Here is a 17,140-nt window from a genome sequence, read left to right as displayed (position 1 = left end):
TGCAAGACAGTAAAAATTACAGGTTAGAACACAGCTGTACAGTTTAGCAATCTGTTAACATTGGAATAATACAGAAAAATACAGTGGGATTTTACCTATTGGGTCTTTGGCTATTACAGGTCTTGATGGCAAGCTTGGTTCTCCAAGTCCGACTTCATTTTCAGCACTGACGCGGAACTGGTATTCGTGACCAGGGAAGAGATTAGTAACCTTCTTGCGTCTCTCTGGGATTGGAGTTTTAGTAACAGGAACCCATCTTAGTGACCGCTTCTCTTTCTTCTCTAAAATGTATCCTGTAATTGATTTGCCACCATCATATTCTGGTGGATTCCAAACTACAGTCATCTCTTCTTTGCTGACTCTTGTGACATCTGGAGGGTCAGGGCGTCCAGGTCTATCGTATTTTGTTTTTGCAATAATTGGATGTGTTTCTGTTGGTGGACCAGTGCCCATTTTATTCTCTGCACGCACTCTGAATATATATTCATTACCTTCAATGAGGCGTGTCACTTTGGCATAGTTTGTTAGGACAGAGGAAGAGAATGTAGACCAAACCATACGCTTGCTTTCACATTTTTCCAGGATGTAGTTCTGTATTTCACAACCACCATCATCTTCTGGAGGATCCCAAGTAACAGTACATCTATCACTTGAAATGTCAGTGACCTTCAAGTTTCGTACGGGACCTGGTTTATCCAAGACAATAACAGTAGCATATGCCACAAAGCTACCAGCTGCATTAGTTGCTGTAATCACATATTTCCCACCATCAGTGCGCCTTGATTTTGTGAGAACAAACTTAGACATGTCAGAAGTGTTTTCAATACTGACTCTTGGAGATCTGGTGAGATCTGTGGCATCTTTGTCTTTTGCCCATACAATTTCAGGCTGTGGTTTTCCTCTGACTCCAGCCTCAATTCTAATTGTGTCGCCTGCTTTCACAGTTAGAACGCCACTTAATTTCAAATCTAGCACTGGTTTCTGGAGATCTTCCTTCACAACAACTTCAGCTGTTTTTACCCAGTTACTTTCACCGGCCTCATTCTTAGTTTGAACTCGGAATTGGTAAATTTTATTTTCCACACATTTATCTACCATGTAGTGTGTTTCCTTAATGCTGCCTTTGTGAACTCTTTCCCATTCATCTGAATCTTTCAGTTTTCTCTCAACATGGTAACTTAAATTGGGACTTCCACCATCATAATCTGGCCTTCTCCATTTCAGGTATACAAATGTCTTTCCTTTCTCTGCAATGTGAAGATTTTCTGGCTCTCCAGGCTTGTCAATAGGATTGATAGCAAGGATAGGAGTCTTGGTCTCAATGCAAGGACCTGGACCTATTTTGTTCTCTGCACAAACTCTGAAGAAGTATTCACGGTTCTCTACAAGATTTGCCTTTACTAATCGCTTAGTAATATCAGAGGAGACAATTGACCATCCCCTCTGATTCGGCTGACGGTATTCTACTATGTAATTTGTAATTTCAGAGCCACCATTATCCACTGGACTCTCCCAAGAGATCATACAAGAGTCTTTTGTGACATAGCTTATTTTCAGGTTCTGACACGGTCCAGGTCTGTCAAGTACATTAACAATAGCAAAAGCTTGAGCCTGTCCACAGCTGTTTTTAGCTGCTATTATATATTTGCCATGATCAGATCTTTTGGCTTCCTTCACTTGCAGTTCAACATTAGGTAGATCATGAAGTATTTCAACATGCTTTTCTTGGACTAGTACTTTGCCATCTTTAGACCATGTTATTTCAGGATCTGGTCTGCCTTTTACCTTACCAGTAATACGTATTGTTTGACCTACTCGGACAGTAATTAAGTCTCGACAGGTCACATCTAGGCTTATTTCTGGTGGAGAAAGAATATCTTTTGCAAGTACAGTTTCTGGTAGTTCTCTTGGTTCTCCTTCTCCCACGATGTTAACAGCTTTTATTCGGAATTTATATTCATTTCCTTCTATTAATCCCGGTACTCTGAAAGCACACTGTCTAATGAGTTCATCCTTATTAATCCTATTCCACTGTGCAGTTCCACTTTTCTGACATTCCACAATGTATCCCAGAATTGGGCTGCCACCATCCTTGAGGGGCTTTGTCCACACAAGATCAGCTGATTCTTTAGTTTTGTCTTTTAATTTTGGATTTATAGGTGGTCCAGGAGGAGTGATAGGACGTGATGCTTTTATTGGATCAGAGCTTGGAGATGGTTTGCTTAAGCCCACCATGTTTTCTGCAAAAACTCTGAATTCATATGTGTTGCCTTCAAAAAGACCGGTGACTCTGTATTTCATATCAAGTATAGGTGTCTTATTGACACGCACCCATTTACCAGATGCTTCCCGACGTTCGAGTATATAACCAGTTATTGGAGTTCCACCATCAGATTTTGGTAGGGTCCAAGACACTGTTGCAGCATTTTCTGTAATATCATAAACCATTGGTTTACCAGGTGGGGATGGTGGATCAAACATGTATTTAGCAACTGTTGGTTCTGAATCCAGAGGTGCACCAATGCCTATCTTATTTTCTGCACGGACACGGAAAATATATTCACAGCCTTTCTGCAGTCGTGGAACCTTAATTTTTGTGTGACTTGTTCCAGAGCTAACCACTCCCCAAGTTTCTTTCTTTGATTGACGCTTCTCAACAATATAATTTATTATAGGACTCCCACCATCATCTTTAGGAGGGCGCCAAGAAATAACCATATATTCTGGTGTAACTTCAAGAATATTAATAGGACCAGTTGGTGGGCCTGGGACATCCAAAACTGTAAGGTGCAGAGCCACAGTTTTGCTGCCAGCTGCATTAGATACTGTGAGTAGATATTCTCCTGTATCTTTTCTTACACAGTCTTTGATAGTAAGAACAGTTGAGTAATTGTCGGTCTCAATCTTATATTTGCCATCTGGTTTAATTTCAGTGTCATCAGTAACCCATTTTGCTGTGGGAACTGGCACACCTCTCATAATCGCAGGAAGGCGCACTGTGGTGCCAGCTTTAACAACAAGACCTTCAATTAACTTCACATCTAGATCCACAGATGGAGGTACTGAAATTAGAGAAAAATGGAAATAATTTTTTCAGGGCAAATGCTTATAGAAAAAGAGAAAAAAAATCAGTTCAAAAACATGAAAAAACAAAAATTACCTAGTTTTTCTTGACACTCAATTGGTATAGTTGTATCGGGAAGGCTAAGACCAACAATGTTTTGAGCTCTCACACGGAATTTGTATGTTTTTCCTTTCTGTAGGCCTGTAACAACACAGTCTAGCATAGGGACTGTCTGGAACTTTGTCCATTCATCTGCACCATCTTCTTGATATTCCACTAAATACCCAGTTATCTCAGCACCACCATCACGATCTGGTCGATTCCAAACAAGGGAAACTTCAGTCTTGTCAACGTCAACATGATGCAGATTCTTTGGTGGCCCTGGAGGATCTTTTAAAACACAACACCAAAATGGTTACTAGGTAAACCATGAAAAATCTATGGTACCAGTGTATCATGTTCATACCAACAGGACAACCTCAAAATTACCAAATCCCATATAAAAAAAATCAAACCATATAACTGAAAAACACTTACGCAGTGGATCTATAGCTTTGATAGGCTTAAGTGTTTCCACATATGGACCTCTACCATACTGATTCTCAGCTGCAACTCGGAAGAGATACTGAGTGCCTTCCATCAGATATTTAGCCATGTGACTGCGTTTCTTGGAGGATGATGAGATGGCTACCCACTGTGCAGAAGCTACATCCTTCCTCTCCACCACATAGTTGGTAATCACAGAGCCACCATCATCTTCTGGTTCCATCCAAGTGAGATAGCATGAGTCGCTTCTAACATCACTGACATTCAGATTTCTGGGGGGACCAGGCTTATCTAACATTGATAAAAATATAATCTGTTATTTATTTGGTAACCGAAGCATTTCTTAAAAAACTTTGTAAATTTCAAGATAAACTATATTTTATGAAGTTTTTAGTCCTTTTTCTATTTTTTATATTTGCATAAAAATAAAAATATAACTTGGTTTACAGATATTTTCCAGAAATTTCTTTATTTCCTAATCTTCAGTTATAGAGTAAAAAGATGTTGTATAAAGGGAAGACAAAAAGATTACCTAAGACCACAACTTTTACTGAAACAGTCTTTGAACCAGCTGGATTTTCAACTGTCAGGGAGTACATTCCACCATCTTCATGGACAGTGTTACGGATTTCAAGCTTACTGCCAACTCCTGTAACTTCAATATCAGCCTTGGGTGAGACCTCATGATCTTCCTTCTTCCAAGTAACTTTTGGGAATGGAACCCCTTTAATAACAGCACTAAGTCTCAGGGTATCACCAGCTTTTACATGCTGTTCGCGGGCCATATTAGCATCAAGTATTAACTCAGGAGGTTCTGGAATCAAAAACACAAGTTTTACCAAATGAGGAAAAAAAAGGTCTATTCTTAGGTGAACTTATCTGATTTTCTTAAACTCACCAAGCCTGTCCTTTACTTCTACTGGATCAGGAACATGCGCTGGATCAGATTCACCTGCTGCATTGACTGCCTTGACCCTGAATTTATAGGTTAATCCCTCAGTAAGACCAGTGACTTTGTAGTTTGTTTCAGGACAAGAATCTGCTGTAAGATTAGCCTGTTTCCATCCCTCGTCTCCAACTTTCTGAAACTCTACAAGGTAGCCAATTATCTTGCCATTTCCGTCATGGCGTGGTGGTTGCCAAGATAAATCAACTGAATTTTTAGTTTTATCTATTGCTTCTGGATTAACAGGTGGACTTGGTTTTGCTGTTATAAAAAAAACAATAAAGAAATGGGAGAGAAAAAAAAGAAACTATTAGAATAATTTTTAAACTGAAACTGAGTGCATTAAAAATTCAATGAGAAATGAAATGTGATACTTTACCGATTGGATCTCTAGCGAAAATTGGCTTTGATGGTGGACTAGGATCGCCAACACCAATTTCATTTTCTGCTGAAACACGGAATTCATACTGACAACCTTCAAGGAGATCAGGTACTTTGAACTTTGTACCAGGGAAAATTGGGTCTTTGGTAGCTTTGACCCATCTTGTAGCCATTGTTTCCTTCTTTTCTACAATGTAGTTTGTTATTGGCTTGCCTCCATCATATGGTTTGTTCCAAACCACTACTGCAGAGTCTTTGGTTACATCCTTAATGATTGGTTGCTCAGGTGCATCAGGAACACCTAGGGTGAGAAGAAAAAAAAGAGTGCATGAGCATTACAAACAGAATAAAGATTGGAGTATCTAAATAAAATTGAAAACTAAAAGCTTACGGAAACGGTCCTTGGCTTTCATCTCATCAGAGATGAGAGGATCACTTATGCCATAAAGATTTTCAGCATAAATTCGAATTTGATATTCTCTTCCTTCAAGCAGCTTGGGAATTTTGCATGTTGTCTTCACTGTGGCAGATGTAACTGGCATCCACAAGTCTTTGTGTGTATCCTTCTTCTCAATTATGTAATTTGTAATTTCACTGCCTCCATCATCTAATGGAGGTTTCCAGGAAACAACCATATGATCTTTAAAGACTTCATCAAATATAACCGGGCCTACTGGAGGTGATGGGCGATCTGTTTAAGAAAAAATAAAGCATACCCATGCTTTTTTATAAACTTCACAAAACAACATAGATTAAACACTGTCAGTACAGCAAACACAGTATAAAATTAGAAACTTGACAGCACAATTATAATAAGATATCAAGACTTCAGGGTTATTCCTCTGTAATACATGTTTGACATACTGGAATTAATTCCTTAATGCTTAGAAAGTATTTGGTGATTAACATTTTCTACAGTGTTGAGATTCTCTAAATGTATGTAGATAGATTAAATTATTCATGCTGAATAAACAAATTCAGAATTAAATATGTGCTTAAAATAAATAGCTTTTTAGTATAACTGAGAAAGCAGTAAATTGAATTATTGTAATAAAGAGCACATTTCAATACTTAAATTTTTAAAAAATCAATGAATTCTAATCACCCCAAAAAAAATCACATACAGTATTGTTTTTGTTCAGTAAAACCTACCAACGACATGAACTTGACAAAATCCTTTTCTTGATCCTGTGCTGTTCTCTACAGTAACACAATATCTGCCTGTGTCTTCACGGACAGATTTTACTATTCCCAAACAAAGAGTTGTAGGAGTTGTCTTAATCTTTATTCTGTCGTCTTCTTTCACAACAATATCATCCTTTAGCCAAGTAACCTTTGGTGCAGGTTTGCCTGAGTAGCGTCCAGTCAAGCTGAAAGCTTCACCAACTCGGACAATAAGCTTGTCTCTAAAGTCAAGGTCAAGTGTGGGAGGAGCTGAAATACAAAATACACAAAGCCCACAAATGTCAGCAATATTAATATGAAAAAGTAAGGAATCAGTAAATGTAATTACTATTTTCAAAATAAATATGAAAAAGAAACATACCAATTTCATCCTTGCACGTGATTGGTTTAGTGCAAAATGATGGCTTGCCTTGCCCCACAATATTGCAAGCACTCACACGAAACTCATAGGTGTCACCTTCTTTCAAGCCTTCTACAGTGAATTTCCTATCAAGCATTTTCTCCTTTGTAACTTTGTGGAATTTGTCTTTTCCAATGAGGCGGCTCTCTAGAACATACATGGTGATATCTGAGCCTCCATTATATTTTGGAGGGTTCCAAGTTAGTGTAACAGAGTTCTTGGTAACTGCTTTTACTTCCAGGTCTTCTGGACGGTCAGGAACAGCTGTGAATAAAGTAAAAATAAGGTAGATTCATTTTCCTGCATATTCAGAATCTTCCTGTGTATTAATCTCGTATGACAGTTATCCAAACAAAAAATATTCTTACTTATTGGATCTCTAATGAGAATCTCTTTTGTTGTTTCCGTGAAAGGACCCATGCCAATTATATTCTCAGCTGCAATTCTGAAAAAGTAGGCTTTCCCTTGAATAAGTCCCTGAATAGTAGCATTCTGTCTTGTAACTGTGTAGGTCACTGGAGTCCAAGCTCTGTGGTCAGATTCACGTTTTTCAATTATATAGTTGGTAATAGGAGAACCACCATCATCTTCTGGAGTAAACCATGACAATTTACAAGAGTCATTAGTTAGATTCTCTGTAAGGAGTGGCATTCCAACTGGGCCTGGCACATCTGCAAGCAAAGAAAAAAATGGAGTATTGAAACATACATGCTGAATCTTAGTAAACTGTACTTGTTCACAAGCACTGAAGCTGCTATTTACCTAGCACATCAACAATAATTGTCTTCTTCCTCTCACCACCATCATTTTTAGCAAGAAGAGTGTATAAACCCTGGTGACTCCTTTTGCAGTTCCTGATGACTAAAGAAGAACTAATAGCTGTTTCTTCAATTTTGGCTTCTTCTGGCAAAGCTTGCTCATCCATGCTCCAACTCACTGTTGGAGGTGGTTTTCCTGAGACATATGCTATGATCCGAATTACTCCTCCAGCATGAACAACAATTCTGTCCCTGACACTTGCATCCAAATTAATATCAGGAGCCACTGAGGGTAGAGAAAAAAAAAGTCAATTATTTCCTTTTCTTACTTTGAGTTAGAGATACTAAGAATGTAAATCAAAATGATAAATACCAATTCTGTCCTTCATTTCAATAATGTCTGTAACTTCTCCAGGCTCTCCGATGCCAGCAGCATTTACTGCTCTGACTCTAAATTTATAAAAACAACCTTCTTTTAATCCTGTCACAACAAACTTGGTTCCTCTAATTTCTCTGTCTTTTACCTGGAAAAAAAAAAAACATTGTAATCAGCAAACATCAAGATATCATCAATTTCTTTACAGAGTTTGAAACAAATCTGACATTAGATATCATTTCAGATTTACAAGCACACAAAAGTATTAAGTGTACATGGATGTACATGGATCTAGCCAACAGAATTCTTTAGAATTTTTAAAAGAAATATATCTCATGGACCTACAAGCTATTCTAAAGATTTGTCTTTTTTCTAACATATTCTAACATAGAAGGTTGTGAGAATTATCTATTTAGCAATTACAATAGTCTGGTCTCAGAAGAATTACATATATTTTTGGACACATAAACTCACAAAAAAAAGAAAAACAAAAAAAAGGGAATTAATTTCTTTTCTTTTCAAAATCCAATATAAAGTCTCTTTACCTGGAAACAGTATAGGAAATGTGGGTTTTACTTAAATGAACCCACATATTTATGGAGATACAAAAAATAGCCAAAGTGTGCACCAGTTAAATTTTCTGTAATGCACTATTTAAAAAAAAAATTAGGAAAATGTAGAAATATAGTAGTTGTAAATGCTTTGACATTGTCTGCTACCAGTGAGGTTTACTTTTCTGACAGTTCTAACTTGGTCTTCTGTATTTTTTATCACATATTACCTACATATTTTCCGACATCTTGAAATAAAAATTGTAAAATTCTACTTCTAGTATTTTCAAAGTTAACTTCATGTTGAGGAAGGACAAGCTTGGTCTGGTATTTTAAACATATGAAGACAATTACGGTACAAACTTTTAGAAAATAACGTGAATAACAAAAATTTTTAAAGAAATTTTTTCTGGAGCAATTAATATTGGTAGATAAAGAGAGAAGTGCTGATTCTGTAATTGTTTTCCACCTACCCGTTCCCATTCTTCCTTTCCTTCCTCTTTAAACTCAACAATGTAGCCAGTGACTCTAGAACCACCATCCTTTACTGGTGGAGTCCACTCCAAGTCTACAGAAGACTTTGTCCAATCAGTAACTTTTGGTATAGGAGGGCCAGGTGGGGCTGAAAAATATCATCATACAGCATAAAAATGTATTATGCGATCTTATTTGAATACTTTCAAATTTAAAAAAAAAATAATGTAAAATATTTACCAATAGGGTCTCTAGCAAGTGCTGGATCAGATGGCATGCTTGGTGGGCCAACACCAGCCGCGTTGATAGCTGACACACGGAACTGATACTCAGAGCCTTCAATAAGGCCTGTAACTTTGTATGAAACCCCCAGTGTCATAGGCTTGATAGGATCTCGGTTAACCCTGGTCCATCTCTTTCCAGTGGTCTCTTTGCGCTCCAACCAGTAACCAGTAATAGGAGAGCCACCATCATGTTCTGGTTCTTCCCAGTTTACTGTCATTGAGTCACGTGTTATACTGCTAACTGTTGGCTTCTCAGGAGGTCCAGGCACAGCTGAGGGAAAAAAATTCACACGTAGCTTGTAAAAAATATGCTAAAAATACATGGAAATAGCTAGAGTGCAGAAGAGCTATGCACTCACATGGTCACCATTGCACTAGGCAGTTAGCCATTTGCACAAGATTTCTTTCCTCATTCAGTTTCTCACCCCTATTCAGGTACTTATAATTCTGTGAAGAATGAAACATCTTTCCTCCAGATAAAAATTGTCAAAATTTTTTTTCCTTAGCCTTTCTGGATCACTACCTCATTTTAGTGCTCAGTTTAACACTTGCTGTTTAAAGAACCATTTTCTCTCCTAGGTCTGAGCTTTTCTGTACAATTTATTTTTCAAAACTGAAGGTAGGAAATTGATTCTTTCTGGTCCAAGACATTAATAATATCTCAAACACAACAGAATAACTTGAATCTTATCAAATAAACATCTACTTGTGTATTTAAGCATTAAAAATATTGAGATTGTACTTTAATATGACACAAAGAGGGAGAAAAATATTTTAATTGCCACAAATGTTTTTAAGAACCAGGTACTACTGCTAAAACTCTTCAAGTTATTCTAGAAAACTTACTAAACAGAGAAAACAGTAGTGGCATTTAACAGATGCTGTATGCATAGAAGCATATGGAAGCAACTGACATAACTTGAAAGCTTATTTCTACTTACTGAAAAGGTTTCGTGCTGTTTCTGGCTCACTGTCCAAAGGTTCTCCAATACCGTATTTGTTTTGTGCCATAATGCGGAACACATATTCATGGCCTTCCATCAGCTTGGGAACAGTGAATATGCATTCCTTGGGTTCATTAGTAACAGCCACCCATGTCTTCCTATTTGCTTCTTTTTTCTCTATAACATAGTTTGTTATCTTAGAACCACCATCATCCAATGGAGGAAGCCATGATATTGTCATTTTATCAGCCAAAATGGATTCAAATTTAATAGGTCCTACTGGAGGTCCAGGACGACCTACAAGATAAGTTTTAAGAAAGAAGAATTAATCAAGTGTCAAATGCAGGCTATCAATTAATGTAATAGTAAGAACTCTTGATATATACCCAGAACATTCAGCCGCATCTCCTTTGAAGCAGTTCCCAGGTCATTTACAGCTGTGATAGTATATAGGCCTGTATCATTTCTGCGAGACTGTTGGATCACTAAAGTGCAAGTATTTTCATCAACAATCTTGTTGACATGTTGATCATACACCACTGGTGATTTCTCATCTGGTTTCTTTGGAGGAGCTTTTAGCCATGTTAATGTGGGGAAGGGTACACCCTTTATCTTTGCCACAATTTTAACATCTGTTCCTTCTTCAACTTCCATAAATTCTTTCAGCTCAATAGATGGTGGACCTACAACAAAATGTTGAAAAAGTAGTATACAAAAATATTTCATAATTTTAAAATGGAATTTGTATTTACTAGTATCGCTACTTACATGTCTGGTCTTTGACAACAAGTGGGCCAACAGTGGCTGAAGGTCTGCTAGGACCTGCTATATTTACAGCTTTGACTCTGAATTCATATTCTCCACCTTCTACAAGATCCTCAACAGTAAACTTAGTTTCTTCCACATCACGTCTGTTGCATTGCTTCCAAGACTCTTTCACTTCTCCAGTACGATCCCAGCGGAGACATTCAACATTATAATGTGTAACAGGAGCTCCACCATCATTCTTTGGTGGTTTCCATGTCAGGCTCACTGTGTTCTTGGTTACAAGGCCAATCCTCAGTTTAATAGGTGGATCAGGAGGATCTTCACAAACAAAACAGAAGAGTGAATAAATCCACCACGCAGTACCATGTGGTTTAAAGGATTTGTTTGACTTTAACTTTACTTACGGATTGGATCCCTGGCTGTGGTCCGCTGGATGGTTTCTGCAGGAGGCCCAACTCCAAAGCGGTTTTCTGCACGCACCCGGAAGAAATACTCTTGGCCAGTTATGAGATCAGGTACCACAAAGGAAGTACTGCCACAGTTTGGATTGACTTTAGTCCAGGCCTTCCCATCAATATTTCTCTTCTCTATAACATAGCCTCTGATTCTATCTCCACCATCATCATCTGGCATCTTCCATGAGAGTTTACAGCTACCTCTTGTGATATCACTTACTTTAAGGTCTTTTGGTGGACCAGGGACATCTGTTAAGATAAAAGCACAACAGACAAAATTTTACATAAGTATGTAGAAAAATAAGACAAAATCCTAACATTTGGATACTTCAATATATGCAAGCCATACCAAGCACATTGACTCTGACATGCACTGTCTTTTGTCCTGCTTTATTCTTTGCTGTAATACTGTATCGTCCAGAGTGACTTCTGTTGCAGTCAGGGATGATAATCTCTGAACGCGTATCAGTTGCTTCCACCTGCGCATTATAAGAGCAAAAAGAAGTTATAGAGCAAACTTGAATATTTATGTCTCAAAAATGCAACAATACTGAGGTTAAAAATATGGCTTGCTTTACCTTTGCTTCTTCAGGTACATTATGACCTCCCTCCTATAAACAAATAGAAATAATACAAATTGAAAAGAGAATAGACTTAAATGCCTAGAAAGAGGTGTAGGAAAAAAACCCTACTGCTTTTACTAACCTTTGCTGCTGTTTTTGCTTTTCCTTCATACTCCCAAAATGTTTTTGGAACTGGACGACCCTTGATAATAGCTGGGATTTTAATTGTTGTGCCAGCACGACAAGAGAGCAAATCCTGTGCTCCAAGATCAAGGAAGATTTCTGGTTCCTCTGCAAAAAAATTAAAATATATAAATTTTAAGAGCTACTGAAAGCAAAATTCCATCATCACTGAGCTGAAATCCCCCAGAAATGTGGAATGCATGTTCACGTGAGAAAGGCTGGACATACAAAAAGGAAACTGGGAAGTATGCAAATAGAAAAACTCATTGCTGTAAGTTTTTCATAAAATAAACAGTATTTCATTAGTATGTCTGTAGGTGCTCGTCAGTTTCCTGATGGAGAACTCCCTGGCAATAGACATAATAATGAAACTTTCAAAGATGTGTGTCAATCTTTTGCTATATTCTTGTATAAATGTTTATTCTGTTTTGACTTTGGCTTGCTTGGTATCCTTTTTGAACATTCATAGCAGTAAGTGGCATTTGCATAAAAATACCTAAATCAGTTCTTGGAACTCTTACCTAGAATATCTTGGACAGGTATCTCTGATGTTGCAGGACTTGGTTCTGATTCTCCAGCAGCATTTACAGCTTTCACCCTAAATCGGTATTTTCTGAGCTCTTTCAAGTTGGGAATAACACATTCACAAGTAGGAAAGAGTTTGTCTCCTTCATTCACCTTCTTCCAATCAGTACTACCTTCATCTTGCATTTCAACAATATATCCTTTTATAGGACTCCCACCATCCTTTTGAGGAGGCTTCCATGCAAGTGCTACAGATGATTTGGTTTTGTCTTTGACCTCTGGGCATGATGGTGGACCAGGCACAACTGGTAAAACAAAAGCAAGTAAAAATTACTCTGGTATTAGTGTGTTCTTATATTTTTCTGGATAGGTTTCTAAAAGAATGCAAGTATTTTCATTTCTTTACCTGTATATAGAGTATAAATCCTAGAATGTGCATACTAATTATATATATATCCCCTATGTTAGCAAGGGATACTTAAGGTACAAGGCAGAAGTTTATTTGGCAATGCCTATATTGGTATTATTACAGTATTAGGTACATAAAAGAGGTAAAAAGTTAAAATTAAAGCTAATTATTTTTGAAATTTTAAAATCAGAAACTTTGTGTCAATATATTCTCTTAGGTTTAATGCAAACAAAACCTTTGATTAATGTTAGTACATTAATACTTTATTATTAATTATTTTCAATAATAAATTAAAAAAGTAATAGTAACAACACATTATTTGTTCTGCTGTGATACAGTCCTCTAACACAGTCATACAAATAATATACTCACATATAGGATCTGCTGCCAAAGCTGGATCTGATGGTTCACTGGGAGGGCCAATTCCAGCAAGATTTTCAGCCATAACTCTAAACTGGTATTCAACACCTTCAGCCAAACGAAGCACATTGTGCTCCAGACCTTTTACTGACGGTTTTGTTACTGGAGCCCTGTTGACACGTGCCCAGTAGACACCTCCCACCTCTCTCTTCTCCAACCAATAGCCAGTTATTGGGCTGCCACCATTGTCCAAAGGAGGCTCCCACGTCACCAGCATAGATGATCTGGTGCGATCCAAAATTTTTGGCTTTCCAGGAGGTCCAGGAAGACCATAGGGATCCTTAATGACAACTTTTTCTGAGAGGCATTCATCACTTATTCCGTATTTGTTCACAGCGCGGACCCTAAATTGGTATTTTTCATTTGTTGAAAGATTCCATACCTGAAAAAGAGGATTTAAATCAATACTTGGCTACTTTCAGAATCAACTTATTTGGATTTAAGCAGAATTATTCACTTTAAATTCTATCTTGCAATCTGATTGATGTACCTATATTTATGTACTACACAGTTCTATGTGATGTCCTAAGAATACTCCTATTTCATGTGCATAGGACTGAACATAAATAAAAATGTCATTAAGTTTGTTCTTGCAGTTGGTAAAAAAAATGAATAATTCTGGAAAATGGAAAGGAAGATGTTTTCTCTCTAGCTCAACTGAGGTTAAGTAGCAAAAATGAACAATTTCTTTCGTTTTGTCACGCGAGGGATAACACAGATACATGGATGGGAAACATTCATCCAGTAAGTCTGGAGTCTAAATGGAGCATGAGCACAGGCACCTATGCAAGTAGCAGTTTCCATTAAATATGTAATACTGTTATTTTTTATGCATAATATAGTATGTAATAAAGATATTTTGTAAATTACCCCAAATCTTCTCTCAACGGCGCCTTTAGAGACTTCTTCCCACTCCGATTTCTTCTTACTAGCATCACGTTTTTCAATAATGTAATGGGTAATTTCACTACCACCATTATCAAGAGGTGCATCCCACGTTAAATAGCATGATTCTGCTTTAATATCAGAAACAGCAAGATTTCTTGGTGGAGAAGGACGATCTGTATGAAAGCAATAGAGGCATGGAACTAAGTTAAAAAGAAGGCAAAGGCATTTTATTAGCTGTCATTTTATTAAAATGTTGCATCCTTACCATACACTTCGACATGCACATTGCGGAATGCAGTGCCAAGACGATTGGTAGCTCTCACAGTGTAAGTGCCTTTATCACTCCTCGCTGCTGCAGGAAGGATGAGTTCTGTTTTTGCCTCAGTTCTAGATACTTCTTCCTTGGTTATCTTAAGTGCATCAGATGTTTGGTCAATTAAAACTTCATTCTTGTCCCATTCAATCTTTGGCATTGGCAGGCCTGTTACATCAGCAGGAATGTTAACTGGCTCTCCTGCCTTGACTTTGATAGTATCTCCTCTCACAGCCAAACGCAATGTAACAGTTGGAGGCACTGAAATGAGGAAAGTGACAGAGTGAAGATGGAGATGAAACAGAGAAAGTGCCTTGAAGTGTTCTAAAGATATTTATACGGATTTCTTTAAAGTTGATATACCTTCATCATCTTGTATAACTACATTGAGGGGCAGTGATGGCTCGCTTTCTCCAATCTCATTGACAGCTTTCACACGAAACTCATACATATGAAGTTCATCGAGTTTTTCAACAAGAAGAGATGTTTTAGGACAGAGCCTTGCATTAACTCTTTCATAATCTTTTGAATCATGTCTCCTCTTCTCTACAATATATCCTAAGATGGGACTACCACCATCACTGCGTGGAGGCTTCCAGTCAAGTGTAATGGATGACTTCGTCCTCTCTGTGTACATGAACCTCTCAGGTGCTGTAGGAGGACCTATTAATACAGATAAATTACAATAAGAAAAAATTAAAATACCAGAGAATTTTAAATAATAAGAATGCAGTGGCTCTGGCCTTTTAAAACCTTAGTTTTTACATGCAAAGAATCTGAGTATGATTATGGCTTGTATAAAGTTTTGCATGTATGTGGAGAAAAAAGTAATAAGTAGTGTCTCAGTAGGCACCAGTATTTTGCTATGTAAAGAACTACACTAGCTTCAGAGAACTGATTCAGAAACTTGACTGAAGTAATGAAGCAAAGATAGATGCCTATCCATGTAGTTGGAAAAAACCCACACTTTCTGTATAGAGGGAAAGACAAAAATATTGTCTAATTAATCTGACATTAATTTTTTTTTCTTTTTAAAAACCCAGCAAAATGAGTCATCTTACCTAATGGATCAACTGCAAGAATGGGTCCTATTTCCACAGCTGGACCAGTACCAAATTTGTTCTTGGCACTAACACGGAATTTATATTCTTGGCCTTCAATTAGACCTGTAATATCACATTTAGATCTATCAGTGTCTACAGCTAGTCTCCATGTATGCATTTTGGCATCCTTCCTTTCAACAATGAAGCCTATGATTTCACTGCCACCATCATCTTCAGGATCAGACCAGTTAAGCAAACACATCTTTCTGTTTGTGACCACTGGCTTTAGGTCAAGGACTGGTCCAGGAACATCTGAAAAACAAAATCAAACAAGTAAGGTAAAGCCTATACTGACAAAATAAAAGCTTATTTAATTTGAGAAAATATTTTTCTTACCAAATACTTCTACTCTGGTTCCTGCTGATTTTGTACCACTGCTATTGGTAGCAGTAATTACATATCTTCCATGGTCTTTTCTCAATGCACTCTTAATGGTTAACTCAGATTTTGTGCCAACATTTTCAATAACAACTCGATCTTTGTCTAATTCCCCCTCGTCTATAGCCCATGTAATGGTGGGAGCAGGACGCCCTGTCACAGTAGCAGGAATTTTAATAGTCTGTCCAGCCATGACCTGAATGCCTGCTTTCACAGAAACATCCAGCTCAACAGTGGGAGGCTCTGTGGAAGAAAGAGAAACAGTTCGTTAGTTGCAGGGAGGGATTCAAACCCACCTTTTAAGCGTCTGGACATATCTTAAAAACAATATGATCGCAATACCTTTAGGCTCTGCAACTGTTGCGGGTTCAGTTTCCCCAGGTGGTCCTTCTCCAGCCGCGTTGAGTGCAGTAACACGGAGCTTATAGTCTGCACCTTCCCTCACCTCTCCAACAGTAAACTGCAGGACCTTAATGGGCTTTGCTGTGCAGCGTGACCACTCGTTTACACCCATCAGTTGTTTGTACACATGGTAACCAGTGATATCTCCACCACCATTATACACAGGAGGTTGCCATTCTAGCTCAATGGAAGTTGCACTTGTGTCAGCAATCCTTGGAATCGGGGGACCAGGTGGCACTATAAATAAATAAATACACAAACAAATAAGTGTAAATAAAAGTTAAAGGCTATGAATCCTATCTTGTCATCTGTCTGCTATTAGCTTCTGCTAGTCCACTTACTTATTGGGTCTTGTGCAGTTTTTGGATCTGATGGTGGACTAAATTTACCAGGGCCAGCTGCATTTTCAGCACACACTCTGAAGATGTAAGTTAAACCTTCCAACAGTCCTTCAACTCTTAGTTCCAGAGCATTCACAAGGTTCCTGTTGACCCGAGCCCAATGAGTACTATTGATCTCACGTTTTTCAATCCAGTATCCTATGATAGGGCTGCCATTATCTTTTGGTTCATTCCACTTCACCAGCATACTGTTGCTGGTTACATCTTCCACATCAGGCTTATTAGGTGCATCTGGTGGAGCTGAAAAACAAAAAGGTGGTTTTGCCGTCATTGCTGTCTCTTCAGAGCTTACTCAAAGCTAAGAGAGCCCTATGATATAAGAAATTACTAATTTTAATTAATAGCTTTTCTGCTCTCTTAGAACCTTTGATTTCTAAAGGTGATCAGTAAGAAATTTGCAATGGTTCTCTATTTTGGTAAGAA

General features: G+C 37.8%; 1 protein-coding gene across 1 annotated transcript in view; it reads right to left on the bottom strand.

Annotated features, from left to right (window-relative positions):
* Nucleotides 1-17,140, bottom strand: part of TTN (titin) — a 238,144-nt gene that overhangs the window by 56,983 nt on the left and 164,021 nt on the right. Inside the window, exons 220-249 of the mRNA XM_058809603.1 lie at nt 16,658-16,957; nt 16,257-16,553; nt 15,873-16,157; nt 15,495-15,788; nt 14,797-15,096; nt 14,386-14,694; nt 14,103-14,293; nt 13,185-13,614; nt 12,400-12,708; nt 11,838-11,986; nt 11,711-11,743; nt 11,482-11,611; nt 11,082-11,381; nt 10,678-10,995; nt 10,296-10,592; nt 9,907-10,206; nt 8,922-9,236; nt 8,681-8,829; nt 7,654-7,804; nt 7,285-7,566; nt 6,891-7,193; nt 6,484-6,786; nt 6,090-6,371; nt 5,329-5,628; nt 4,936-5,238; nt 4,509-4,817; nt 4,143-4,424; nt 3,602-3,901; nt 3,161-3,454; nt 96-3,062 (exon numbers count right to left, since the gene is read on the bottom strand). Coding sequence (XP_058665586.1) covers nt 96-3,062; nt 3,161-3,454; nt 3,602-3,901; nt 4,143-4,424; nt 4,509-4,817; nt 4,936-5,238; nt 5,329-5,628; nt 6,090-6,371; nt 6,484-6,786; nt 6,891-7,193; nt 7,285-7,566; nt 7,654-7,804; nt 8,681-8,829; nt 8,922-9,236; nt 9,907-10,206; nt 10,296-10,592; nt 10,678-10,995; nt 11,082-11,381; nt 11,482-11,611; nt 11,711-11,743; nt 11,838-11,986; nt 12,400-12,708; nt 13,185-13,614; nt 14,103-14,293; nt 14,386-14,694; nt 14,797-15,096; nt 15,495-15,788; nt 15,873-16,157; nt 16,257-16,553; nt 16,658-16,957 — 10,782 coding nt within the window. The remainder of the gene's footprint in view (nt 1-95; nt 3,063-3,160; nt 3,455-3,601; nt 3,902-4,142; nt 4,425-4,508; nt 4,818-4,935; nt 5,239-5,328; nt 5,629-6,089; nt 6,372-6,483; nt 6,787-6,890; nt 7,194-7,284; nt 7,567-7,653; nt 7,805-8,680; nt 8,830-8,921; nt 9,237-9,906; nt 10,207-10,295; nt 10,593-10,677; nt 10,996-11,081; nt 11,382-11,481; nt 11,612-11,710; nt 11,744-11,837; nt 11,987-12,399; nt 12,709-13,184; nt 13,615-14,102; nt 14,294-14,385; nt 14,695-14,796; nt 15,097-15,494; nt 15,789-15,872; nt 16,158-16,256; nt 16,554-16,657; nt 16,958-17,140) is intronic.

Source organism: Ammospiza caudacuta, chromosome 8, assembly GCF_027887145.1.
Source record: "Ammospiza caudacuta isolate bAmmCau1 chromosome 8, bAmmCau1.pri, whole genome shotgun sequence".
Classification (NCBI taxonomy): Eukaryota; Metazoa; Chordata; class Aves; order Passeriformes; family Passerellidae; genus Ammospiza; species Ammospiza caudacuta.
The sequence above is the reverse complement of the archived record's forward strand: the minus strand, read 5'-3'. Positions and strand labels throughout refer to the sequence as shown.